At 41.1% G+C, this 26,219-nt stretch overlaps 9 protein-coding genes across 9 annotated transcripts; 3 read left to right on the plus strand and 6 right to left on the minus strand.

Annotated features, from left to right (window-relative positions):
• Positions 1-398: 398 nt before the first annotated feature.
• On the minus strand, positions 399-692 carry EDB82DRAFT_522680 (uncharacterized protein; the record flags this gene model as incomplete). The annotated part of the gene is made up of 2 exons (XM_025732675.2): positions 399-431; positions 489-692. 2 exons carry the CDS (start codon positions 690-692, stop codon positions 399-401), a joined length of 237 nt encoding a protein of 78 aa, XP_025583658.2.
• Positions 693-1,369: 677 nt separating this feature from the next.
• EDB82DRAFT_553293 (uncharacterized protein) lies at positions 1,370-2,405 on the plus strand (the record flags this gene model as incomplete). Its single annotated transcript, XM_025732677.2, has 3 exons — positions 1,370-1,616; positions 1,669-1,732; positions 1,785-2,405. 3 exons carry the CDS (start codon positions 1,370-1,372, stop codon positions 2,254-2,256), a joined length of 783 nt encoding a protein of 260 aa, XP_025583659.1. The 3' UTR covers positions 2,257-2,405.
• A 1,950-nt stretch (positions 2,406-4,355) lies between these two features.
• EDB82DRAFT_442931 (uncharacterized protein) lies at positions 4,356-5,773 on the plus strand. The gene is made up of 2 exons (XM_025732678.2): positions 4,356-5,053; positions 5,102-5,773. Exons 1-2 carry the CDS (start codon positions 4,394-4,396, stop codon positions 5,573-5,575), a joined length of 1,134 nt encoding a protein of 377 aa, XP_025583660.1. The 5' UTR covers positions 4,356-4,393; the 3' UTR covers positions 5,576-5,773.
• Positions 5,774-10,534: 4,761 nt separating this feature from the next.
• EDB82DRAFT_544500 (uncharacterized protein) lies at positions 10,535-12,607 on the plus strand (the record flags this gene model as incomplete). Its single annotated transcript, XM_025732679.2, has 1 exon — positions 10,535-12,607. The coding sequence occupies one exon, from the start codon at positions 10,535-10,537 to the stop codon at positions 12,605-12,607; it is 2,073 nt and encodes a 690-aa protein (XP_025583661.2).
• Positions 12,608-17,241: 4,634 nt separating this feature from the next.
• On the minus strand, positions 17,242-17,849 carry EDB82DRAFT_494158 (uncharacterized protein). The gene has a single exon (XM_025732680.2). It carries the CDS (start codon positions 17,816-17,818, stop codon positions 17,354-17,356), a length of 465 nt encoding a protein of 154 aa, XP_025583662.1. The 5' UTR covers positions 17,819-17,849; the 3' UTR covers positions 17,242-17,353.
• A 275-nt stretch (positions 17,850-18,124) lies between these two features.
• Positions 18,125-18,827, minus strand: EDB82DRAFT_119700 (uncharacterized protein). Its single transcript, XM_065607007.1, has one exon. The coding sequence runs from the start codon at positions 18,731-18,733 to the stop codon at positions 18,215-18,217; it is 519 nt and encodes a 172-aa protein (XP_065464378.1). The 5' UTR covers positions 18,734-18,827; the 3' UTR covers positions 18,125-18,214.
• A 496-nt stretch (positions 18,828-19,323) lies between these two features.
• EDB82DRAFT_119698 (uncharacterized protein) lies at positions 19,324-20,523 on the minus strand. The gene has a single exon (XM_065607006.1). It carries the CDS (start codon positions 20,177-20,179, stop codon positions 19,502-19,504), a length of 678 nt encoding a protein of 225 aa, XP_065464379.1. The 5' UTR covers positions 20,180-20,523; the 3' UTR covers positions 19,324-19,501.
• A 202-nt stretch (positions 20,524-20,725) lies between these two features.
• On the minus strand, positions 20,726-22,180 carry EDB82DRAFT_494161 (uncharacterized protein). Its single transcript, XM_025732682.2, has 2 exons — positions 21,364-22,180; positions 20,726-21,308 (listed from the first exon to the last, which is right to left on the minus strand). The coding sequence occupies exons 1-2, from the start codon at positions 21,845-21,847 to the stop codon at positions 20,872-20,874; spliced, it is 921 nt and encodes a 306-aa protein (XP_025583664.2). The 5' UTR covers positions 21,848-22,180; the 3' UTR covers positions 20,726-20,871.
• A 1,189-nt stretch (positions 22,181-23,369) lies between these two features.
• EDB82DRAFT_494162 (uncharacterized protein) lies at positions 23,370-25,124 on the minus strand. The gene has a single exon (XM_025732683.2). The coding sequence runs from the start codon at positions 24,701-24,703 to the stop codon at positions 23,699-23,701; it is 1,005 nt and encodes a 334-aa protein (XP_025583665.2). The 5' UTR covers positions 24,704-25,124; the 3' UTR covers positions 23,370-23,698.
• Positions 25,125-26,219: the final 1,095 nt, after the last annotated feature.

Below are 26,219 nucleotides of genomic sequence, written 5' to 3' on the forward strand. Positions count from 1 at the left end.
AATCCACAATATGAAAAAACAAGGGAGAGGATGGCGACGACCCGTTGTGGCTTATCCGATTGTTCACTGAGATTTTACGATCAAGTAAGTACTCACCAGGTGTTAGGTATGCTTATATCCCAAGCTTAGTGTCCTCCCTGCATCCGACTTGTAGCTTCTCAACTTTAGTAATCATTATTACCACCCAGGACGAAGATTCACGCTATCTGGTATACACATCTGACGTAGGACGGATTTCAGGGGTAAGTATAGGGTCACTAGAAATATGAAAATGGAATGATGACGAGGGTCCGTAGTACTAGGACTTAGCTTCCTTGATTTAGGCGAAATAATACCATTATCTAGAACTACTGCCCCTATTCAACATTCCCAGAGCAACATATCCGACTTATACTCAATCAACTGCCTATGTAACTATATTCTTGCTTTGGCTAATATGTATGTGTTAGCTGGACATCTCTTTACAGGATCTGACTCGGAGGTTTTACCTCATCAACGGAGAGATCAGTTTGAGCCTCGGATTTTCCATCAGTTGCGGCACGCTTCTTGTCGCCACCGTCAAACCAGCCCACATCAGTTTGGATAAAGAAACTCTCAGCTTCGGCCTTCTTGGTCAACTCGCTGCTGGAAGGCGTTGGGGCAGCAACCGCAAGAAGGGGGGCGCTGAGCGCTACAATAAGTGAGAACTTCATGTTGAAAAGAGTCTGAAATGAGATGATCAAGAGGAATCGGTCAAAAAAGACGATGGTGCTGATGGTTTTGTGAGATTTTTTGTGACAGTTGTTTTGACAGAAGTCTATCTAATCTTTTATATTGATCTCAGTTTACCCTCCTCGGTGAAATGCTCCACCGAGCTTGGTATATTCATTCCATTTCGTCATCTGTAGAGCCGAAGGTAATATGATGAGATGCGGGGAATTATGACATTTCAAATATGTTTATTCGTGGAATTATAGAATAAGAAGACAGTACATAGAGGCAAGTCTCATAATATGTCTCGAGGTATATGAGGTGGTAGCTTAGTGGTCGATTTACTTAGTCAATTCCCTCGAAGGATTGGCTAGGCCGGATTACATGTAGTTCATTTCGGTGGTCTTGGCGAGTGGTGGATAAACCAGCCTAGCCTGAATCCTACAACGAGGAGATCGATCGAAACGGGTAATTTTCCACCAGATCTCTGCACCTTACATTTCCGACCGGACCAATATATCGCGAATGGATGTAGAACTCGTCATGGACTTACCCGAGTAAACAGGTCAGTAGGATGATATATATGTCATCTCATTAAACGCATTGTGGTTTTTTTCTGCACATAAGCCAATTTCTACTAAGTTCGGTACCTTTTCCAATTCATTTGCCCTTTCTTAAAATGTCAGTGTTTTCATCTGAAGACCGGGAGAGTCACGACCGGCTTTTAGACAAAGAGTATGACCCTCCAGACCAAGAGGAGAACTGGGAAGAAGATGACAAGCACCGTCTAAGACGGAAGAAGTCCAAACACGGGAAGATTATCAAATGTCTATCGCTTGCTTGCAATGTAGCCCTGTCCCTCTTATATCTCTGGTTATGGTTAAGATCAAGATCACCATTACCACCTTGGCCAAACACTCTTTACTGTAGGTCGCCACACCATCAGTACCCGCATAATTGCTGACAAGACCTTCTTAGCTCCGGCGCAAAGTGCAGTAGAATATGAAACAGTCATCTTCAACTCTGATTTTCCAGAAGATCAGTAAGCCTTGATGTGAACAGTCACGACGGAGCTAGTCTAATCGATATCACAGTTCGGGAAAGACGGCCTACTACGGCGCATCTCCTCAAGCAGAAGCGGCGTGGACTAAACTTATGGACCCGTATCTAGTGAAAATCTCAGGCAAAGAAGCTGCAGGATTATCACGACCGACGTCAAAGATCTCCAAAGATCCAGACTACTATATAACCAGCCTAGACGTGTACCATCAACTACACTGCCTGAACGACATTCGAAAGATGGTTAGAGATTATAACTCGACAGAGGGAAACCTGGAAAGACTACAAACAATGCATAAGTTCCACTGCATTGACTCAATCCGACAGAGCCTGATGTGCAATGCTGATTTGAGTACGATTCATTGGTATTGGGCACCTTCTGTCGGGAAGAATTTCCCCAACGCAACTACGACGCATATCTGCAGGAAGTGGTCATTAATTGAAGAATGGGCAATGAATCATAGACTTGACCAGGATAAATATGATCCGAAGATACATTTTGAGTAGAAAAAATGGGTTTATCCATCCGGCAAGCAATGGCTTGGTGTGACTAGAGATACCTGACATGACGCGGCCTCTACACCCTCGAGACAAGGATTTGTCGGTTCCTTTTCTTCAGAATATAATTCAGAGAATATGGAGTAAGACTGGTCGTAGGGTATTTAGTTAAGCTGTCTTGTATAAAGGACAATGTCATTCTCAGATAGTTGTATTAGCTTAGCTATGAGGAGGAGGACTCAATAACTCCCCGTCTTTGTCTGACTTCATCCATCAACTGCTTATATTCCCAGTTGTCATATCCTGCCTCTAGGTTCTCCAGGTTCGCCTTTTGACTGGGAATCACATCGCCATATTTGCTATTGATTGTGATATATGGCCAAATTTTATTGTCCTCATCTTCGTCTACCATCTTGCGTAGTCGAGCGGATATCTCATCATCTGTGTCTGCTAAAGTGATTCCGGGCTACCGCAGTCTCCAGGTTTCGGTCCTCGTCAACGGGAGAAGTGTTGGGTGCCGATAGACTACTTCTAGTAACGCGGGATTATTCTCTCGGGCCGCTTTCCAAAGTTCTGCCCAGGTCAGGTCTTCCTCGGGTTCATGGAAGTAGTACTCTATGCCCGATGCCATACAATTCTCCATGTGTATGCTCTCAAGCTTTGGAGTGCCTCCTCTCAAACATTTCCCCAAGCTTGATGTTATGCACACGTTGTTGAGGCGCAATGTTTGTAGTTTCGGCATTGTGGCTGGCGTAAATCTCAATGAGCGATGACCCAAGTGACCGTACCTTTGCGCGGTGAGTGTCAGATGTTCGGGATTCTTGGCGTGTTCGAAGACTAATGATGGGAGTTCTTTGAAGAAGTCGTTGAATTCATCTAACGTGTTGACTGACCACCCAGCTCCATTGTTTTGACCGTAAACTACCAGGGTTAGCCCTTTCAGTCTACCCAAGAAATCTGACCAGTCTGACTTCAGCCAGATCGATGACTTGCGTGGTAAGAGATGAAGGAGCTCTCTGCCAGCAGAAAAAGAAAGCAAGTGGAATGGCGGCGCCAGGCATCAACTGTGGGTCACACAATGGCAATGAACCCCGACCATTTCCTCACCCGGAATCCGCAATTTCCAAAAGCAAACCCGCAAATGTGAAGATAACTTAAGAAATAGTATTTAAGAGATTATAATTAATATTATAATACAGCTAATGTATGCGATAAGCGAGCGGTATAGATAACTGAGCGGTATAAAAATCCCTCATCTTATATTAATACTATTAGATTAGTTAATTCTTAACTAAATAACATACTATAACCTAATACAGAGGCTTATATTGTTCTTGCACTTAAGGCATATAAGGCAGACTTAAAATTAAGTCTGCGATAAGCTGCTTTCCTCTATAATGTTTACTTCTGCATCCTCTACTATTAACTCCAGGGCAGGCAGGCTTGTATAAATTATATCCCTAATAGGCGGAAACTAAGTAATTAGGAGGAATAAGTTATTATTAAGTATACCCTTAACCTAGATTTGCAAGAATTTCCCTGTCAGTATTATAATATTAAAGAAATAGTAAATTGTCTACTTACTAATTTAAATAGCGCTAGGCTATTAATATTACTAACTAATAACTAGAGCTTAAGATATAATATATTTAACAAGTAAGTGTCCTAGATAAGTAGGTATCTTAAAAATCTAAACACTCTTTATTATCTAGATAATAAGATTACTATAATTTAATTAATTAATTAACTATAATACTTCTTATATATTTATCATTTCTCTTTATATAATCTAGTCTTTTTTACTTTCTAATAATAGCTTAATATTATATTTATTTTTTTAAGACTTTAAACTTAATATCTTAATAAAATAACCTTATATATATTTTTTAATATTACTTTAATATTTAATTTAATAGCCTTAATTATTAACTCTAAAGAGCTACTTTTATACATAATAACTTATTTAATTAGGTATTTAAATTATGCTTATCTGGCTCGCACGCTTGTCGTGGACACTATGCCGACTAGAGAAAAATTGCTGACAGCTAAAATGCTGCATGCGGCCAAATGAATGCCCGACTCTATAAAACGCCACCAAACACCTTCAACCCAACATTACGAACCCCTCATCTTAGTATCTTTGACAATGACAGAATCACAAGCCTGGGTATTTTCACAACGGGGGCTTCCCTGGGATGTCCTTAACCTCACAAATCAGCCTATCCCAACTCTACCACCTCCTCTGCCTTTGCCCAAAGCCGTACCGAATCCGGAAGAATGGATCGTGGTCAAGGTGGCCTTTGTAGGCCTCAACCCAGGTGCCATCTATCAGATGACCCTCGTCCCACCCTTTATTAGATCTTCATCTTGTGTCCCTGAAATGGACTTCTCAGGTACCGTTATTGATGTCTGGCACCCAGATGATGAGTCCGTGCTAGCACAGACAAGAAGATTCAATAAGGACGATAAGATCCTCGCTATGCTGCCAGCTAGTTATACTTTGCCTACCGGAACAGGCGCTTTGGCTCAATTTGTTCGGATCCCAGCGAGATACGCTGTACACAAGCCAGAGGGTGTGAATTTTGGTGATGGAGCGGGCTGTTTGCTAACAGGCTTAACGGCAAGGCAATTAGTGTGCGAGTCGGGAGCGAAGGCAGGCGACCGCGTGTTAGTCAATGCTGCAAGTGGCGGGATAGGCTCTTTAGTAGTACAGCTGCTTCGAAAGGTTGTTGGGGTCGAGGGATACATCGTCGGAATCTGCAGCGGCAAGAACGTTGGGTTGGTGCAGAGTCTCGGAGCTGACGAGGTGAGTCAAGATCCGTCATGCAGAAGAATGTCATGTAACATCTCACAGGTCGTTGATTATACGCAGCATAATCCCTTGAACCAGCACCTGACGGAGAAATTCTCATTAAAACCTTTCAGCGCTATCATCGACACACTTGGCAACCAAGCATTATACCTCGCATCACCAACATACCTGGTTCCCCATGGCAATTATTCTTCCGTCGGTATAAAGCCGCCCACGTTCTTTGTCCCAGACTTCCTCCGCGCTGTGCTACAAATGAAACTCAACGAGTGGTGGCCTGTATCGTCCTGGCTCGGCGGCGTGGGACGTAAGTGGATAGGCACGTCCATGATGAGCCCTACGCTTCAAGACCGTCAGGATATAGCGGATATGCTGGGCCGAGGCGATATCAGGCTGGTGAGAGACAGTGTGTGGAAGTTTTCTGACACTAAGGAGGCGTATAGAAAACTTGCTGGACTCCATTCCAGAGGCAAGATCCTGGTAAAGGTGGATGGGCAAGTTGGCGACGAAGAGAGTTAGATGGTATCCTCTAGTTTGAGGGTCAGCATTGAGTGCAGGTACTTCGTGTCGCGGTTTTTCAAATCATTCAAGAATAAATCCTGGTCTAAGGTATCCAACACTGGGGGTCAATCTGTGAATATAATGATACAATCTTACCAACCATATTGAAGGAATAGGCACAGTGGTCTAGAAATATATTTCCAGTTTTCTATTTAGTTCGCGCAAGGGCATGAGACTGAAATTGAACTTTGGGTAGGGTGATTGTGATGTACTAGAAATGGATTAAATTTGGAACTGGATGGCGGGCTAAAGGCCTTGTTGTAATGGTTTGAAATGGCTGATGCTAAGAATAGCTCCGCTAAGTAGGGGATGGGGTAGCAGCGACTCGATAGCGAGATGCTTAGTGTTAGATGAAGGGATCTAATGTTTATAATATAGGTAAGCCGGCGCCAAAGGGCAAAAGCAATCTAACTATAGAAAGGAGGAATAATAGCTGTAAGAGAAGTGGTTTACACAATTATCTGGCTTACATGCTAATAATATACATTAGCTATAAACTTTAAAGTCTAAATATACTGTATTTTACACCACATAATTAAGCATTTTTATATTAAATAAAATAGCTAAAGATGTTTTAAAAATAGTTTTTAATATAGTTAGCTATACTATTATAAGAAATATCTTTATTAGATTTTTAGCTATTTTACTTAATAGATGAAAGTATTATAGGGTAGATTGTTTTTCATTATACAGTGCAGTGATGAGCATACTGACTGAATAAGTATGCATATTAAACTCGTTATGCACTAGTAACTGCATTTATACTAAACTGAAACATTATATAATAGATATTCAAATTTATCTTGCCAAGGAGATTTCTCTACTATTAAAGGTAGACTCAGAGTAGAATGTAATTTCATAAATAGGCAAGGATTATATAAGTTAGTTTAGCTCTATGGTCGTCTGAGCCGGAATTGAGCAACGCGGTCTGTATCCGAACCAGACTCCCCGATCGAGATCTCAAGACATATGCTATAAATTTAATCATCCATCCAGATCTTCTATGTTAACTTGGACGCACGATTCATTTCTTGGTCAACATCGTATCAGTCTCAGCCCATTGCTACCGACGATCGGATGCAGGAAACACTGACAGCGGCAATTGCTTGGATTTGCGATGGCTTTGCGGTCTGTCTACGCAAATAAGCCACTTATTGCATAAAGTTATAGGATCCACAGGACGGAACGAATTCTATGACTCGATATGGTATCTATTGTGGTTAGATATAAGTGAACTAACGCATAAGGCAATTAGATAACCGTTAATTAATCGGTTATTGTGTCGACTCTTTTATTACGTTAATTTAGTAATTTAACCTTTATTACCTAGTTATAGGCAGAAGGGCAAGACAGCTATTTATTCTTTTCGCCAGTTTAGCCGGGCTCCGGTTCAATTGGTAACTGCTCATAATAATAAGCGAGGAATGAAATAGAGCGAGTCAATATGAGGATCAGACAGTAAAATCCAATAGAATTACTCTGCTCCGTCTATTTTTAGCCCTTGCCTCCAGATACCCCTTAAACTGCAGCTTTATAAAGGTCTGCAATAACACCTCGAAGCAGTTCATCAGATTTGTTAGGATCATTAAAGCTTGCCTATGGCATAACTCCGTTATTGGCATGAAGCTCCTTATCGAGGTAATATAAACCGTGGCCTGCCTGTTTGCTGATATGCATACACTGCTGCAATAAGTCGCCTAGGTCCTTGACATAATGAGTCTCCTTGCGCAAGAAATGACTTTTAATAATATCTTCAAGTGCATTATCGCCGGCCTTCTCCGCAGCGGCACATAGACGGTAAAGATCTTCGAGAATTTCCCTCTCGGTCTATAAAGCCGCATAGACAGGCTGAACGGGATTAACAGGATTATCAGGCCACTCGATATCAGGTGCAGGAATATCACTTGGCTTTAATTGGCTACTACGCTGGACTAGGTATGACTCTAGCTAGGTTGCATTAGCAAAGGCCTCTTAGGCAGATTGTTTCTAAAGCCTATAATTGACGTTAGTTATGACCTTATATAACTATTGGTGGCATATATATATTTACGCTGCAAAGCCATGCAGTAATACATTAGAGCGCAAGCAGTCAGCCCCGAGCTTGCGGAAAAAGAACCAGGCCTTATACTTGGTTTAAATATATTAACGGATAGCCTGTAATTATAAGCAATTATTAGGTAATAGAGTCCTGAAAGGATAATATTATATCTTAGATATCGTCGGTAAACGTAGATGCCTGGATGTAAGCGTCGATGTTCTCTGCGGAGAACTTCTTAAGGCTCTCCTATACCTTGTCAGTGTTTAAGCTTGATATTATAGCGGCGCAGTTTTTGTCTTATTGATATTGGTATAACTTGAAATGATGCGTTACTTTGTAAAATCATATGTTCAGTGTTACCACTTATCGCTGAAATGGGGTCCACCGGTTGTCATTTATAGCCCATCGAGCCCCTCAATGACACCTCTAGGTATGCATAGTTACACGGAGTATCTGTTCCGTGCGGAGGTATAATAGTTATTGTTACGAATTTGCATATCTAATTTATTAAAGATATGTAGGTGATAAGATCCTGCATCTAGTGCTTCCAACCGTTGGGACTCTCTTCCCCGCAATAGACTATAAACGTAACGATGATGATAACTACGATAATAAGCTAATGAAACGCTGAGACATGCAGTAACATGACCCAATCTACTGTTCGAGTTATAGCCACGTCTTTATAAAGTGGAAAAGCGTACATTATTAATACTGATGGGCAGTGGCAGTGTTCATGCATCATCGATTATTGCAGGGTCTTTTGGCGCTGCTAACTTTCCGGCCCTTTATATGCAATACAATATACTCACAGCCATATTTATTACCATTATTACCACAAATTAGTAATGAGATTATTGCGTCACTTCTATATAAGTGGCGCATATATCATTCCTATATGCATATAAGTAAGTAACTTGGTAAGGCATAGATACTTACTAGGTCAATTCCAAATAAAATGACCAGTTTATACACTACCTTGCAGGAAATATCATAGAGATTAAGCGCGCGGTAGAAGTCGCATACTGGCTGAGTTATAGATATTCTTAATAGTAAAATAACCCTATTTAAGGAGAATCAAAAGTGGTTAATTATGCTATGTTATACAGTGAGTGCCAATTAGTTATGAGTTTAATAATGTTGTTTAGATTACCTAGGGAAGGCATCTAAAGACTTTAGAGAGGACCACTGCGCCCCTAGTGTGATGCAAGTTATGACAAACAAGTTCGAAGAACCAGATTTACGCTACAAGGTAACAGGTAGACTTAAAGACAGGCGTGCCACGGTGATTAGAACTGTGATATATTACAAGCTTAGGACGAGACCTGTTATCGGCTTGGCAGCCTCTATTTATAGACGGCACTTGGCGAACCTAATAAATGAATAACAGAGAGCTGTTGGTAATATCTTTCTTTAAGTTACGGGATCACGAGATCTAGAACTATTATACTAAAGAGAGCAGTTACTTCACATCAACAGGACCGATTCGGATTGAGCGGGAGATTTGGAGGCTTGAGGGTTAACATCGGGATATAAGTTTAATCGTTATACTATCTTGCTTGTATAGCGGGCTGAATTTTAACCTTTTCTTTAACTATGCACTGCAGCTACTGAAAATAAGCATCGGCGCTTTCCATTGGAATTATAAAATAGATCTCCTTATTCTTATATAGAGTGGAATACTTAAAGGGGGCTAGTAATAATAATAAATATTGTTATTTGTATTATCCTATCTTAGTTTTTATATTTATAGTAGCTATAATATATTACTATTTATAGTAGCTATAATATATTACTATTTATATAAAAGAGAATAAGAAGGCTATTATTAGTTAAATATTTTTCAAATATATAATTATTATTAAGAAGGTTCTATTTTATTAAATATGAACTAACTTACTGAATTACTTATTTATTTATTCAGCTAGTTAACTTATTAAGTAAAGTAAAAAAAGAATACTATATTATTATAGATATATTATAAATATATATATTCTGGTAAAAAGAATTTTTAAAATCCTATAATTTAAAGCCTTATAGCTTACTAAAAATTTTATTATATAACTTTAAGCTTTTACTAAGAAAGCTATAATTATTTAATGTTATATTAACTATTTAAAATTAAATAGCACTAGCTATACTATAAGATTAATTATAATCTCTTGAATACTATTTCTTAATTATAATCTCTTGAATACTATTTCTTAAATCGTATTTATAAAAGACTTTAATTATAAGTATTTAAAGAAATATTTAATTTATTTTAAAATTAAAACTTTTTATACTTAACTTACTATAATAGCCACTAGGCTTGAATCTATTATTACTAATACTTAGAAAGGGTAAAGGCTGATTCATCGAATTAAGAGAAGCTTTACTACGCTTAGCATAAGGCATCTACCCAAAAGAGGGAAAATAGTCAGTCCAGACAGCGGATTCAGACAGAACACAAGCATAATATAGATTTATTCCAGATACGGGTTTAACGGTTAAATCAAGCCGTCCATCTCAAAAGCATGAGTGAGGATCGCACTGGTATGTTTCTAGGGATAGTCCGTTAGTGGGCAGCTAACACTAAGCACAACCCCACCTTTGGCATTCAGAGATTTCAGCACTAACTTACATCCTTTAGCTCAGCATGCACATCCTATTCCCAGTTCGGAAATTTCTTAGCCTCAGGATAATTTTGTTTTTATTGTTAAAAACATTTGTAAATTCTGACGTCATGATTTGTAACCATAGGTATTTGGTGGTGACAGAGGGCCAGGACGATTTCCCCTCAACTTCTATGCAGCTTATTCTATTAAGCGGCCGAGGCGGGAATCAACGCTGTGACTGACATGAGACATCGTATTAGCGACGACTGTGTTTATCAGCTACCAATGGATATGGTCACCAAAGCGCTCGACGCCAATGTACCCGCCACGAGCGACATCCTCGATTGCTTGCCCCTCCCCGCTCTTGTCGTCTCGCCATCGTATCGCATACAAAGAGCCTCCACTGGTTTGCTAGAGGTATGGGGTCGTAGGCGTGAAGAACTTATCGATCAGGACCTCTTCGTTGCCCTCTATCAAGGCTCACCGACCGAAAGATTCGATCGTATTCCCTTCGTCTACGCCATTGAGACTGCTCTTGCGGCTCGAGCTCTTCGTCTGTGTTATGCGGCCTATATTGCAAACGGTATTTCTTGGACTGCGCGTATTATACCTGTTCACAGAGATGACGAACTGTTGTGCCTGATGTTGGAATGGGAGAAGACCGAACTCCACACCACATTCGCCGATGATGGAATAACACAGAGCTGGCTGCCTATTGACGATGCCTTCCGCATCCTCGTCCAAGCTGTGAAAGATTATGCCATCTTCCTACTTGATACTCGCGGAAACGTGATGACCTGGAATACTGGAGCAGAGTTAAACAAGGGTTATAAGAAGAAAGAAATCATCGGTAAGCACTTCTCAACTTTCTATGGCGAGGAAGATATCCGGTCTAGGAAGCCCGAGAAAGAACTCGAGATCTGCTTGCGTGAAGGCAGGGTGGAAGATGAAGGCTGGCGCTACCGTAAGGATGGTAGCCGATTCTGGGCCAATGTCGTCATCACGGCCATCTATAAGAACGATATCCACGTCGGTTTCGGCAAGGTTACCCGGAATCTCACTGAGCGAAAAGAGGCAGAACTGCGGCTAATTGCTGCTTACGAGGAGAGCACGAAGTTAAAGAACGATTTTCTGGCAAACATCAGTCACGAGATCCGTACACCAATGCACGGTGTGCTCAGTGCTTGCTCCCTGCTTCTGGACAGCCGCCTAACCGAGGAGCAGCGGGAGACGGCCAATATGATTGAAGAGTCCGGCCATGTCCTGTTGCAGATTCTCAATGACATTCTCGACTACTCCAAGATTGCAGCAGGCAGTTTTTCTATCAAGAATGACAAGGTTGATATCGCTAGTGTGGTCACATCGGTTGTGCATTCCGTGCAGACTGCTCTGCAACCGGGAGTGTCCATGAGACTGATTCTATCACCAACTTTGCCAAAGTTGGCAGAAGGGGATCCTCTAAGGTACCGTCAGATTTTTGAGAATGTTGTCAGCAATGCTGTAAAGTTTACCGAAAAGGGGTACATTCTGGTGCGCGTATCACTGCTCGCAGAAGACGTGTCCACCTTCACGATCTTGACTGAGGTCTACGACACTGGACAGGGAGTGACGGAAGATGACGACCAGAAACTGTTCAAGCCATTCACGCAGCTTGATACTCCACTTCAGAAGCGTCGCCCTGGGACTGGGCTCGGACTGTCCATCGCAAAATCACTCACTGAGCTGTTGGGTGGAAACATTGGATACAAACCTAACCCGGAACGGCAGGGCAGTATCTTTTGGTTCTCAGTCAAGCTTAAGAAGCTTAACAGCCTTCAGCAGATCCAAACCGTCGACGCTCTGCCAGACCCTAGCAGCGACCTGTCGCGACTGGAGATTTCACAAGACAATGATCTTGCGGCGCAGCTGAAACAGTTGATGAAGATCTCGCCGACGACGCGAATCCTTGCGGCCGAGGATAACATCATCAACCAAAAAGTCCTGGTCGGAATGCTGCATGGCTTTGGATTCCAGCACATAACAGTTGTCTCGGACGGCACCCAGGCAGTCTCGTCACTATCCGCCGCGGCTGGTGCCTTTGACTTGATACTCATGGATATTAGTATGCCGGTCATGAATGGTTACGAGGCGACGGTGCGGATACGGAATAGTGGCATTCATCTACCTATAATCGCCATGACCGCCTATGCGCTTAAGGGCGATATGGAGCACTGTATGGAGAAAGGCATGGATGACTACATCGCCAAGCCAATGAATAGGCAACTGCTAATGAAAAAGCTGCTAAAGTGGCTTGTGCGCCCGGCCGATACGGTGCTGGCCGCTACTGCACCAGAGCAACAGAAAGTTCCGCCTTATTAGCATTCGACTTCCCGGCAGCAGTGTTGAAATCTGTCACGGCAGATTTGTGGACTGTATCTTTGGCGGCGAAGGGGTCGCGTCTCTTGCAATAACGTTTGATGTTGGGCACAATAGCCTTATAACCGTTGTTGGCTGGGAAAGGATCTTTGAGAACGCCTCTGCCTCTTCTTTGAGATAGCGTTTATTAGCATATAGGATGACGACAATGGAACTGTTAGTACCACCGTCGCCGCCATTGACAGCTATTTTATCTGAGTGACTTCGGTTTAGGATAGCATGCTTCTTAGTCTATTATAAAGAGTCGTTTAAGGGAAGCCCCATTTCTGGGCCGCTTGGTTCTGTGAGAGATTCATAGACCCCCCATTAATCCTGCCATTAAGAGCATGACTGGTAGTATTACTATAATTGTAGACTGAATAAATAAGATACGGTTGCAGAATAGGGACAGGTTCGGGGTTTCGGAAAGAGAAAACAAAAGTCATTATCAAAGAGGGAACGAATGTCGTTTCATTGAGTGGAAAGACTAAACTGACCTCCAAGGTGCCTGCATAATCACTTTGCGGTTCCTCGGCAGCAACCCCGTTGGAGATGAAGATAAGGAAGAACTAACACGTCAAGGAGTAGAGACAATGCATTTTGCAAATAAGTAAGAATGTTAAGTGAAAATACGCGCAGGAATAAATTTAGTTTACAAGTGCCTAGGCGCCTTCCTATAGTGAGTAAGATCTATGACTCTGCGTCTATTAGGGCATATAAGCAATGTATTAGCATCTGCATGGCCGTGTTTCCGGCTTGGTAGTTATTAGTTAATAGATATTAGTTAATGCACTATAGAAAGCAAATATTTTAGCGGGGCCCTGCAGGGATAAGGAAAACCCCCGGTGTAAAGCAGCATATATTATAATAGGTATTCGGCCTCTGCCGCAGATGAGGACTACGGGGTAACTAGATAAATAAAGATCGATAGGCAATGTTAGTCCTTATATGTTAACCCTCGCTAGCGAATACCTTAATAAATATGCTCTCGCGTCGTTTAATAACTAATAAACTAGTTTTAGTAGGAAATAAAAGGACGCTAGTATAACACAGGGCAGCCGATGAACTCTAGTTTACCTATAAGATATAATAGAATCTTTATAGAATCTTATAAGTCTATAAACTTTAACCCTAGGATTATATTAAATGTTTTTTTCCGAAAATAAATGCTTTAAATATAATTAATTATAGGATTTAACTGTAGATATTAGATTTTATATATGTTAATTAATAAGGGTAGCCTGTATACAGCACCTAGTTAGGAGCTTACCTTAACTGCTGCATAGAGATATAGTGGTTATACTTATATTAACTATTATTAATAGATAAAAAATAAGTTTACCTTAGAAGCAGTTAAAATGGTTTTAACCGCTATAGATTTAGAGAAAGATATTATTTAATTTATTTCTATATTACTATTAATACTGCTATTAATATTTAATTAATATAATAGAATATTTTAACTATATAAATAACCTGCGCCTTGTATACTATAGGTTATATAAGTATATAGTTATATATTAAAAAATCTAAGTATATCTTTATAGTAAACTATATAGACTTATAAACAAGTATATTAATAGAACTAAGTTATAGTATTATAACCCCTATAATTATATTATATATTCCCTATAAGTTTCACTAATTAATAAAAGACTTATTAGTTATATTAGCGGCCTTCCTCTATATATAACCTACCCTTTAGCTTTCTTAATATATTATTAGCCTTTAAGTAAAACTTACTCTTTACCTAATATAAACTTAGTATAGACTAGTTTATCCCTTAGGAATTATAACTATTATATATAGGCTAAAGCACTTAACCTTATTAAAAGTAATAAAGAGATATTAACTTTACTGCCTATTTTAAGTACTAGCTAATTAATTAAAGCACTTAGTAAGCTTAAAAGCAGAGGGTTTTAATATACATTTAATATAGACTATTAAACTATTAGTATAATCTTAAGATAAAGAAATAAATACCTCTGGAAGGCATATAGAGTTAAGCTAGACTTAAAGTCTAGTCCTTAAATAGATAGTATTATTAAAGCAGATGCATATAATAATTATAGTTCCTAAAGGACAAAATCATCTATACTAGGTATATATCAGTTAATATAAAAGGCATTATAACACTAAGTATTATAGAGTATTATATCTCTTAATAATAAATAAACCAAGTAAAATATATTTTATTTAAAATATTCTATTATTAGCTATTAAGCTAAATATATTAATTAATACTAAGTAAATAATTATATTTACTAAGGGTTTTATAAGAATATTAATAATAAGTTAAGTTATTATTAATTCTAGAGTAGTATAGTCCTAGAGCGGAGTTAATCTATATAAGTATTAACCTTGTATTAGTTAAATATCTTTATACTCTAGAGTAAGCCAGTAAGGAGTAAAAAAGTAAGGTATATATAATATAACCGCTTAGGTTATAATATTTGTAAAGCATTTTAAACTGCTGCACCAGCTAAAGACATCTTTGTAGTAAATCATAGTCTTATAGGGGAATTTCCTTACTGTTTAGTCTGAGTTCCACTTAACATTCTTAACGATAAATCCTTCTTAAGAAATTTTTCTTAATTTTTTAAATAGGCAAGCTATAAATCCTTTAATTAATTTACAGCGAAGGCTTCTAAGGGCAGATAATCTATTGCTGAGACCTGCAACTCCACAGACTCTGCCCTAGTGATTGAGATGTTTATGTCACTTTTGGAGGGGCTTGGAAGTCGCTTACAAGTGCAGTCCGTTCATAAGAAAGTTCGTGATAATATATTGGGCTTATATGAAGCTTTCGATAATGCTGCCAGCCACATTAGTTATTACTCTCTAATCAATTCGGTTATAATTTAGTGTTTCTTCGCTTCTTTCCCCCTATCTTTATCTCATCCTATATTTCATAATTTTGTTCTTATAATTGCTTTCTCAATTCTACTGCCCTCACTATTATAGTTGTTATAGTCTAGGGAAGACGTCTCTCACACAGAATGTCTAGCTTATGACCTATCACGATGATATCTTAAGTCTAGTTTGCAATACTAGACATTAGTCAAGGGCAGAAGTCTCCACAAAGTGCTCAAAGTTATTCCTAATAGCATGAAGAATATAAAAAATGGTATTTTGAGATTTTAGCAACCGACGGGAAGTCACAATGTATCTTTAATATGTCGCAAAGTGTGCAGAGACCTGTTCCTGTATAACTCGAAAGCGTACAGGGGCCTGTTTCAGTGTAATGAAATGGATTACCATTATGACTGCGCTTACTGTTGAAATCAAAAACAAGGACAGGTCCCGTTCTAATATAGGATAATCCATGCTAAAATCGAATGGTGTTATAGATACAAAGCTGGAACACGGTCCGTTTCTGTCTTTGATAATTGAGTACGCTGATATATTTGTGGGATTCTCGAAATGGCTATGTGGTGCTATCCGATGGCTGTCGTTGCAGCGTCATTTAAACTTGATGAGCTGTTATGCCAGCTCTTGTGCGAGTTGCCCAACTGGGCCAGGCTCACCGTTTCCCTATTGTGGGGAGTTCTTCATGGTTGTAAAGCAATCTTGTTGATCGGGTCAGGGCTCGAGTGACTCGGGGTAAATGTCACATCTATAGCTTCTGCGAAAGTCCTAACTTCGGCTGCGACCTGCCCTTCTATGACTTGTGGTGGTTAAGGATCCATCGGGGGTATAATATAAAAGGTACTATATTAGTTTCTCAGGTGTATGAGTGGGATTAGCGGGGTTACGGGAATCGCTGAATACATTGACCTATTTGGCGTCTCCTCTTAATAATAAGAAATCAGGGGAGGAACTAGTCTATGAGAGCTGATATGCACCGTATCGCGTTGCAAGGGAGTGGTATCCAGCCGCAATCTTGGCTTTAGATATGGTATATATTTAAGATCTACCATGCTAACTGTATACTACTTTGGTATGTTTAGTGCTACCCACGGATGCTTTCTTCCAGAAGTTAGCTCTCAAGTATTCTAAGTCAGGCATAGTAATCTACTATTTATTCCTATCGGGAATAACACTAGGTAAGAATTCGGGCTTTAGCTATAACCCTACCTCTTGTTAAGTATACAGCGGTTAGATATTCGTCTGACTTTACTGCAGTTATACTTTATAATATAGCTACTTTAAAGTCTTCAGTGGACCTTTTAGTCTCGATGCTGAGTGCAATTAGCTGGTCTCACAGTAGTATAAAAGCCATGAAGTTATATTTCCAGGAAGCTAAACTACGTTCTGCAAATGTTTAAGTGACTTTGATCTGCTTTACTAAGCAGTATTAACTTATGAAATAATATTTCTTAGAGGGTTATTTAGTTCCAGTAAATGCACTATCTTTTAAGTTACCGTTTTGCAATGCTTAATACAGTGGCTTCTATTTATTCTCAAATACAGCTGTTAAACTTAACAGGGTTTATCCGACAAAAATGTTTTGCATTTTATATTTTAAGTTTTCTAATTTCATTACTCTAGAGCAAGTAATGCATTGCATTTCCGTTACGAGAGATATAGGTCTAAAGCTCTAGACTATAATTAGGTAAAAAGAAGAAACGCAGTGCACTCCTGTTAATAGTTCTTAAGTAGGGCTATGGACCACTAGATTGTATATTAAGACCTAAAACGTGGGGTAATTGATACAGTAGATGAGATAGGTATTATAAAGTATATATAAGCAGGCAAGTAATGAGTTCTTCACCCAAACAGTTCCAGCGTCAGCCCATCCTCGTTCCGCACATAGACCACTTTCCTGCCAGCATTAGGGCCCTGTTCTAATATCTGCGGCGCAGTAAGCTGACTCCAAGCTGCTTCGTCACCTTCTAGAGCATATAGAGTTTCCTCCAAATTTTGAACGGTCAGACATAGATGCCAGCTCCCTAAATCCCAGCTATAAGGCTTTATTTCCTGTTGCTTGGCCTTCGGTGGCGATGAGTATTCCAGGAGCTCGATAAGATGTCCCCCTGGAAGCTCGACTAAAGCGATATCGATCTCTGCTTCTGGGTGTCCGACAACTGTTGAGACCGGGGGGCAGAGGTGAGCGGTGCGTAAAATTCGAAGGTTTAAGATGTTTTGGAATAAGTGGATAGCGCGTGAGAGCGATCGTACAGTGATTCCAGTATGTGGCGCATGTAGAACTTTTATAGGACTTGTAGATGCCATGACGATAGAATGTCGTCGTTAGGATTGTAATATTTCGGTGAACTGGGTAAGCAGTCTGCTATATCTTATTTAACCCTGTGAACTGTATATTGATTTATAATCCAGTCGCCGATATGGTATAGATTGGCAAAAACAATCGGCATAACATTCGCCCTAGTGAAGAGAAGAGTGGAGCTTAGCAAGTGGGGTTATGCTGAGATACTTCTCAATCGGCCCGGCTAGATGCACTTAAACATTTATAGGTCGCAAGGGTAATAAAGAGCACTTTCGGTATAAGAAATCCAATTAGCAAGTGCTAACTGAAAGGCTCCAATTACGTCTTAGTCAAGAGGTTATTTTATTAGCTTACTTTTTCTCATTCGGTATATTAACAAGATACCATCCTACTATAGAACTTCAAAATATCACAGCACCCGCAGTCTCCAAACCGCACATAACAACATTACATCCTGCCATAATACTAGCTGGAATAACCCTCGTCGTTAGCTCAGGATCGAAAATAGCAACGCAATACGATACTCGTCCAACATACTGCACCATATTCGAAGTCTCCCCAACAATAGCCAGCGATCGGTCCTTGCCAGCAGGCTTCTTCGAAAGCTCGTAGAAATGGAAGCAAGAACAGAAAAGTGCAGGGAACACCAAAGCTGTGTTAAATACTGCTCCAACCTTCCTGTTGTCATCTGCCTTCATGAATGACAGTTTGCCCTTTGTAAGATATTTCTGACCAGGATCTGAGAAAATTATCTTTGTCATGAAAGTAGCGACAATAGTAATCTTTCGAAGGATGTAAACGGCATTGTTCTCAATAGGCATCTTGGCAGCCAGGACATCTGCGCCGCCAGCTGCAAGAGCACCGATCACACCCATGGTGGTTGAGGGCACACCGAACACATTCGCAGGGCTTATATCCATCGCCTCAGTAAAGAACAGGAAGTTTCCCGTGAAGGCGACGAAGCCGGCCAGGGCATGGCCTGCAGGGTAAATGAGTTGTCCTATATCGAGCGATATACGTGAATCAAAAGCTCCGTTATCGTTCTCGTCAGATGATAAGATTGGCTGTTTCAAGACTGCAGAGAACGATGGCCAGTCGTGGGCATTAATTAAAGCCCAAGTTGAAGCGTTGTCTGGAAATGGAGCGTGGCCTTGTGTGATCTTGAAAACGATGGTGATTCCCGCGGCACCGATCCAGGTGAATTAATCAAGGAAGGAAATATCAGGAATTCCAATAGCGTTGGGAATGTCTGATATGATGGGGATGTGAATCTTGGCGTCCAGGACCTCAACGACAGTACCGGCGAGTCTATACAAGACATCCAACATGGCATCGACGATAACTTTAGTTATTCTCAGCACAGCTTTAACGATAATCCCGGTCAGTCGTTTAAGAATATCAGTCAGAGGGAGTTTCAAAAAGTCTTGGGCGAGGTCCTTGAGCTACTGGTAGATTTGCAGAAAGACCATTCCCTGTGATTCCATAGCTGCAATCATGTCATTAACTAAGCCTTGAACCAAATCTGCTTTAGGCATTCCATTTTAAATGCTGATTCTGTCGGCTTGATTCCTGAAATGGCTTGCCATTATCTGTGAACCGGCTGTCTGGTCCTTGGTTGGATCTGTGGCATTTCCTGAAGGTGGTTTTGAGGCTGAACCGCCCAGGGCTGAATAGTCTTTGATGCCGGGTCATTCGGCTACTGATTTCTGCGCACTATCCATACACTCGTCAAATGCTTCTTTAGCTGTTTCGATGCCAGATACCATCTCATAGAGGTAATATTTAACCAAGTTGTGGGCCACCTGCTTTGTACGACGTATGTCATCCCATTTTAACAAGAACTCGACGTATCGAATGACCTTTTCGACTCCAGTCTTGGTCTTGTTGAAAGCCCACTCAACAACTCCAACGACAGCTTCGATTATGTTAAGCACAGCACGATAAACGACCTTGCCGATTTGGACGACAAACTCCCAGAAGCCTGTGGCGGCACTCTTGGTGATGTTGACAACCTTCTCGATTCCTGTTCTGAGCCAGTTGAACAGGTCACCAGCTGCCACGGTGATGGATTCACCAAGTCCAAATGCTGTGGTACCCTGTGAAATGGCCATGTTTGAAGTCACTGAAGCAACCATACGGAGCGATGAGTGACGAGCATCAGCTTCATGCTTCTTATAAGCATCGGTTAACAGCTTGATACTGTCTGCAGTCATCGGGACGCCAGGTCCCTGTAGATCAGATGTAACCAGTGACTCTGTCTTGGACTCTCCACTGACACCACCAGCAACAATGTTTGTTGGAATCCGAGCACTCTTCAGAGCGTCCTTGTCAGCGAGTTTGGCCAGTTTCTTAAATGAACTGGCCATGGGGTTTATGGTGTGCTCGGTGTATCCCAGCCTCGCAATGATAGTAGCTCCAACTATTCTGTCAGTTGCCTGAAGGACAATAACCTGTCCTGACTGGTTGACGGGGACAGTCACCGGAAAATTTGAAAGGATGTACCCCAAAGACGGTCATAACTTAAAAGGCGATGACCAGAAACGCGCGCAAATCAACAGCGAGACGGACGCACAGCTTTAGCGAGGTGTCATTTCGTCCAGCTCAACTAAGCGAGCCTATTTGTCATATTTTATGCTCATGCGTGCCTTGGTCGTCGATGAATACTGAGATCCGTGAAAATCACCGCCCTTTTTGGTGATGTCAAGGGCTTGGCGGTTTTTGATCGGTTTTTTCCGAAAACCCGTCCCGCAATCCGACCTGTTACATCTCCGATGTCCCACATGTTCGTCGCAAGTAGGCTGGCTCGCCTGGGCCCCCAAAGCCTACATGTGCCAACGGGTAGATCAAGGGACGATAACAATTCTTGTTAGGCCGTAAGTGCTTGCAGGGGCCAAATTTGTTATGTTTAATCAGATGACATGCGCAACCCTTCTTACAGTAGGTTATTTGATTTAAGATCTTGTTCTTAGGCAAATGAGTTGCATTTTATCTGGAGTTGACGTTGCCTCCGCCGGCACGCAATGATAGGCCGCGACCAGGATGGCAGCGGTCTCATCTCCTAACCACTCTCGCCACAACATTTCGGTTTGTCAACACCAACGAATACAACGAGCACAGCCGCATACGCAGCTGTCATTCCCAAAACATCTCTCCAGGAGCCTTGCGACAATGATGCAATGCAAACGGCGACTAAGACTATGGCAATAGGCGTGGTAACTAAGTTCTTGACAGGAGCCCCAGGTATGGCCATTATCAGCATTGGTACGACGAGTGCGAGGCCCCCCATAACTGCCGCCAACACGCGGCCGATAAAGCCGACAAGTCGTGGGTTGTCCGATCTTAACGGAATATATGCATTATCCCAACTGCAGCGATCTTGTTTGATTAGTTCCCTAAACCTTTGCGGAAGAATGGTCTTGTGGAACGCTGTCAGCTGCTCCTTTGGGGGCTGATGCCAATGTTTTAACACGCGTTCATAATCTGCAATTGCCGCGCCTGCTCACTTAGTTAAGACAATTTTTCATGAGTGCTCATAAGCGAAGATCCTCACCATAATCCCGTAATCTCGTCCTGATCTCAAGCAATTGCTTTCTGGTCGTAGTCCCTTTGTCCACGATGTCGGCAAGGTCTGCCGCTAACTCCACCTCGAAATAGTGCAAGTTGATATGGTGTAGTCTAGCAAATGAGAGTACTGCGACAGATCCGAACTTTGCATCGGGATTATCATCGTAAATCTGTTCCATGCACTCCTGGGCTAGAATTTTGAATAAATTCCCTTCAACGTTCTGAGCGGCGAACGTGTTGTGGCTTCGATACATGGGAAGTGTCATTCTTTTTCCGAAGCAGCACCGCCCAAGACTACTGCACCAATCTATTTTCCTCTTTTTGCATTCGCTGTCCTCATGTCGGCTTTTAGCGTGGCAGTTGTACGTGTAAATCTCGTTCTCACACGGTCGTTGCTCTAGCGTCGAGGGTGTCCCCCGGCCAGTCTCGATGTCCGATTGCCTTGGGGGTATTGGTATTATCCGCGACATTGGTATTGCCTATCGACACATTAGAGGCGATTTGATAATTCGTAAACCCTTAATATGAACTGCTCCCTAGAGACAGAAACGTGCTGTTGGGATGCTTGTCGATGGTGGCAGCCAAGGTGAATGAATGTCTGTCTATATAGTGGAAGAAATGAAATCTCCCCGCCTAGGTGGCATAAAACTGGCCTCGGTCGGAGTGTGGCATGAAGAAAGTACCGTAGGACTTTTCCACTTTTTAACCTCTAAACCGTTGAGTTACCGTTGTTTAATTGGCTGATACTGAGTTTTGTGGCGATGCTAGAGTGTCCGAGTTTCTCGAGATCCTACGGTACTAGTCCACAAGCATTATGTAACCGTATATAAAAGGCCAGTCGCATGATTACGTTAACTTATAAAGACGTGCAAATCAAGAATCGGGATGAAGTCATGGTGACCTAAGCCGTTTAATTCCGACCCGGCGAAAGTTTATATTGCTTTCGTCATTAAGGCGTCCTTATATGACCCCGCACCTTTTCTTGACTACCTTTTCAAGTTATCCTCTGAGATACGAGAACAAAGTCAGTTGATAGGGTGCTGCACCTGGTACTACAGTCTAAAGTTAACTCTAGTAGAGTTGATTTTATTGACCCAATTTAAACCCAGTAGAGTTGATTTAACGCTGTCCTATATACAGCAGTAGCAGTGCTGATTAGAACAAAGCCCCTAGAGGGATAGCTAGTTCCCTCTGGAATCCCTCTAGAAGGGACCCCTAAGGCCTATCTTAGCCTTATTTATTCCTATAAGCTATTACCTATAATAGCTACCTTTTCCTTATAACTTTCCTTATTTTCTTATTTCCTTTACTTTCTTAATTCTCTTTTCTTTTTTCTTTTTTACTCTATTTCTATACTTTACTACTTTATCTTATTCCTTCTCTTTATTTTCTTTACTTTCTTTATTTATAGCTAGCTTTATTTTCTTCCTTTTTTATACCTTATAGCAGTTATAGCCTTATTTTCTTTTCCTCTCCTTATATTTCCTTATAGCTATAGTTATTTCCCTTCCTTATACTGTATATAGTCCCTAGAAAAGCAACTAGGCAGATAGCTTAGATAGTTAATACCACCCTAATCTAACCCTAACTCTTACTAAGACTAGGGCTTTTTCAGCGGCCTCTATTAGCAAGGATACCCCTACTGGGTTAGTATCTTCTTGCTAGAACCCTTCTATAATTCCTTGACTTATTCCTTTTCTCTCTTTCCTTCCTTTTTCCACTTCTTTTTCTTATATTACTTTTATTTCCCTATTTTCTACCTTTTTTCCTCTATAGCTATCTCTCTTTTCTCTCTCTCCTTCCTATTATTTCTTTATTTTCTGTCTCTCTTTTATAGGCTTTCCTATATCTCTTATCCCTCTTTAAGCTTTTTCCTTATTTTCCTAGTTCTATACTCTATACCTCTCTCCTTACCTATCTTTTATACTATATAGTAGAAGAAAAACAACTGGGCAAATAGAGCTTAGATAGTTAATACTACCCTATCTTAACCCTAATCCTCAGGCTATTAGGCTAACCCTATAGAAGCTAGCCCCCTAAGCTATAGAGGATCCAGAGACTAGCCGTTTATAAAACTACCTTTTGCTATCTCTAGGTCCCCTATTGCTATAGGAAAAGGCTCTCTAAAGGCTCCTATAAGCTAAAGGAAAATAGCTTTATAAGGCTCCTATAGCATTATAGCTAACCTTTATTTACCTCTTATTAGTCTCTTTTCCTTTATTCTCTTTATCTACTTTCCTTACCTATCTTTTATACTGTATAGTAGCGGAAAACAACTGGGCAAATATAGCTTAGATAGTTAATACTACCCTATCCAAACCCTAAGCTTCTTTGACTTCCTCCTTCACTACAACGTCTTGTTTCTTGCGCAGCACCTTGTCGTCGATAAACTCATACACCTCGTCTGATCCTTCTTCTATTTTCTGAATTTGAACCATTGCTCCGGCTGTGATTGGATTTTCATGCTGAACCAAGAACTCGATATGTCCCGCCCAAAGAGCCGTGAGGCGGCCGCGCCTGTCGTATGGGTTGGCGTCCTGCATCCACTGGCACCAGAGACGCGCAACTGTTCGCACTCTATCCAAGTCGACTTTAAACCACTCAATATGGGCTTTGCGATGATGCTCGCACCATCTCTGTGCATACCACCATTCCACGAACTCGAAGTGTATCAACAGCTCGACACGTTCTGGATGTCGCACGTCGGAAAGAGAGTAGAGGAGTTCTGGATAGCCATTGCCACATTCAGCCCATTCATGTAGTCGAGAATCTATCGTCCGGCTGGTGTACCCTATCTTGATCATGCCACCAAAGACATCGTTTGCATGGGTGTAAAAATACAAAGAACCAGTTTTGCATGCCCGAGGATCAACAGGTGATTGCAGTTTTGACAGCAATGTTTCCTCTTCTAGAACCTGGTGTTTGGCAAATGTGATGGGAACTGACGTTTTCGTGCCCTCCGTCTTCATGCTTAGATTTCTTCCGTGAGTCGTAAGACCTAAGGCATTTCGTATCTCATTTTGCCATCGATCAGCCAACTCCCCTGCTAGACCGCTTCCCCATATTTTATTACGGTGGTGGCGAGCGCAGCAACAATCCTCAGCAATTGTCGCCAAGTCTTGAAGCGTTGATGTCGCCGCAAGGCGTGATTCCCAAACACCTTTCGCCCCCTGAAGCGCTCTTTGATTATCTTTTGGCGTGATCTGAACCTTACAGAATCTCTTTTTGTAAGGTAAATACCAAATACATTGAAATCGGTCGTTTGCTAAATATGAGGCGGTGTCTATGAAAGACGGCAATTGGTCCACAGTAGGTATCGCTGTCATTTCGCCTAGCTCGTGAACGCATTGCCGAACGTTGTTGCTCAAGTTAATCAAGACGAGTACAAGGGGAAATACGTGGCTCGTTGATGAGTAGAAATATGCGGTGAAGGAGTCCTACTACAACGCCACAATGTCTGTTTTCGGCTCCGGAACTTTAGAAATCGCCGACCAGATGAACGAGTTCACGATCTGAAATAAAAGGTATTAGCATTATGTCGCACAAGATCATAACTAGTGCAATCTTGGCTGACCCTGCAGAAATTCGCGGTGTTCAGCTTAATGAGGTTTTCGATTTGTGCTCACACTTCTTGCCGGTTTAGTGTGAGGAGCACATGAGGAACACACTTGAGGATCCTTTGCTTATAAAGAGTTGGCAGAGTTCGATGGCAAACACGCCAGGCAGTCACCGACAGGGCCGGTGGTAGAAAGAACCAATCAGGTGCTGCTACGTGGGGGATGAAAACGAAGTTTTCAGCTGCGGGATTGCATGTGACTTACGCAACGCCTACATGGAGATCGGGACCTTTCTTTGGTCTCACAAGAGTGTAAGGGCAGTCACTTGCCATCGCAGGCAGCGCGGCATCTGTCATGCCTAATCTCAAAAGTGACAGCCTAGGTTAATTTTAAAAGGTAATTAAACTTAGACTGGAAGATTAGCAGGAGGCCATTTACCCTATAGCTTTTCCACTCCTCCATCATACCAAGACCAAGTGTGGGGCTAGAACTATCTCAAACCAATTAAATACTCGCTTTAACTAAAGCGATGTAGACTAAATCTTACTACCCCGCAACCCTATTTTTAATGGGCGATTTAACTAAAATCGCCTCTTGATGATACCTAACTATGGCGCCAATGCTGATTGGGGTCTAGCTGAAATTAACCCCTCCTGCATGCTTAAAGGTAGCGTATAGCATTATCGTTTAGAATATAATAATATAACCAGGGCTCTTACTTTAAGACTGAGGAATAGTGTTACGACCGGGTTATATGTACCCCACTTTCTCACTTTTCCACTTTAATATAACCCACTTTTACACTCACTTTATACTAATTATAACAGGACTGAAAGTTTAATTCTTAGTCCTTAAGCTCTAACTAATCAGATAAGGACTAAATAACTTTATATTAGTCTAGGACTACTAACTTTATATCTCAGTCTAAAGACTAGTATAATAATAATACCTATTGCCTTATATCTCTAGATTAATATAAATAGCTATACTCTTTAAGCATTAGATAGAACCTAGCTTACTAGCTATTAATAAAACATCTTTACCTAAATATGCCTTACCTGCTTAGGGTTAAATTAGGGTAGTATTAACTATTTAAGCTATCTGCCTAGTTGCTTTTCTAGGGACTATATATAGTATAAGGAAAGGAAATAACTATAGCTATAAGGGAGGTATAAGGAAAAGGAAAAGAGATAAGGTTATAACTGCTATAAGGTATAGAAAAAATAGAGAAAATAAGGAAAATAAAGCTAGCTATAGGAAAAGGAATAAGGAAAAGGAATAAGGA

Source organism: Fusarium venenatum (genome assembly GCF_020744135.1).
Source record: "Fusarium venenatum strain MPI-CAGE-CH-0201 chromosome Unknown EDB82scaffold_2, whole genome shotgun sequence".
Taxonomy (NCBI): Eukaryota; Fungi; Ascomycota; class Sordariomycetes; order Hypocreales; family Nectriaceae; genus Fusarium; species Fusarium venenatum.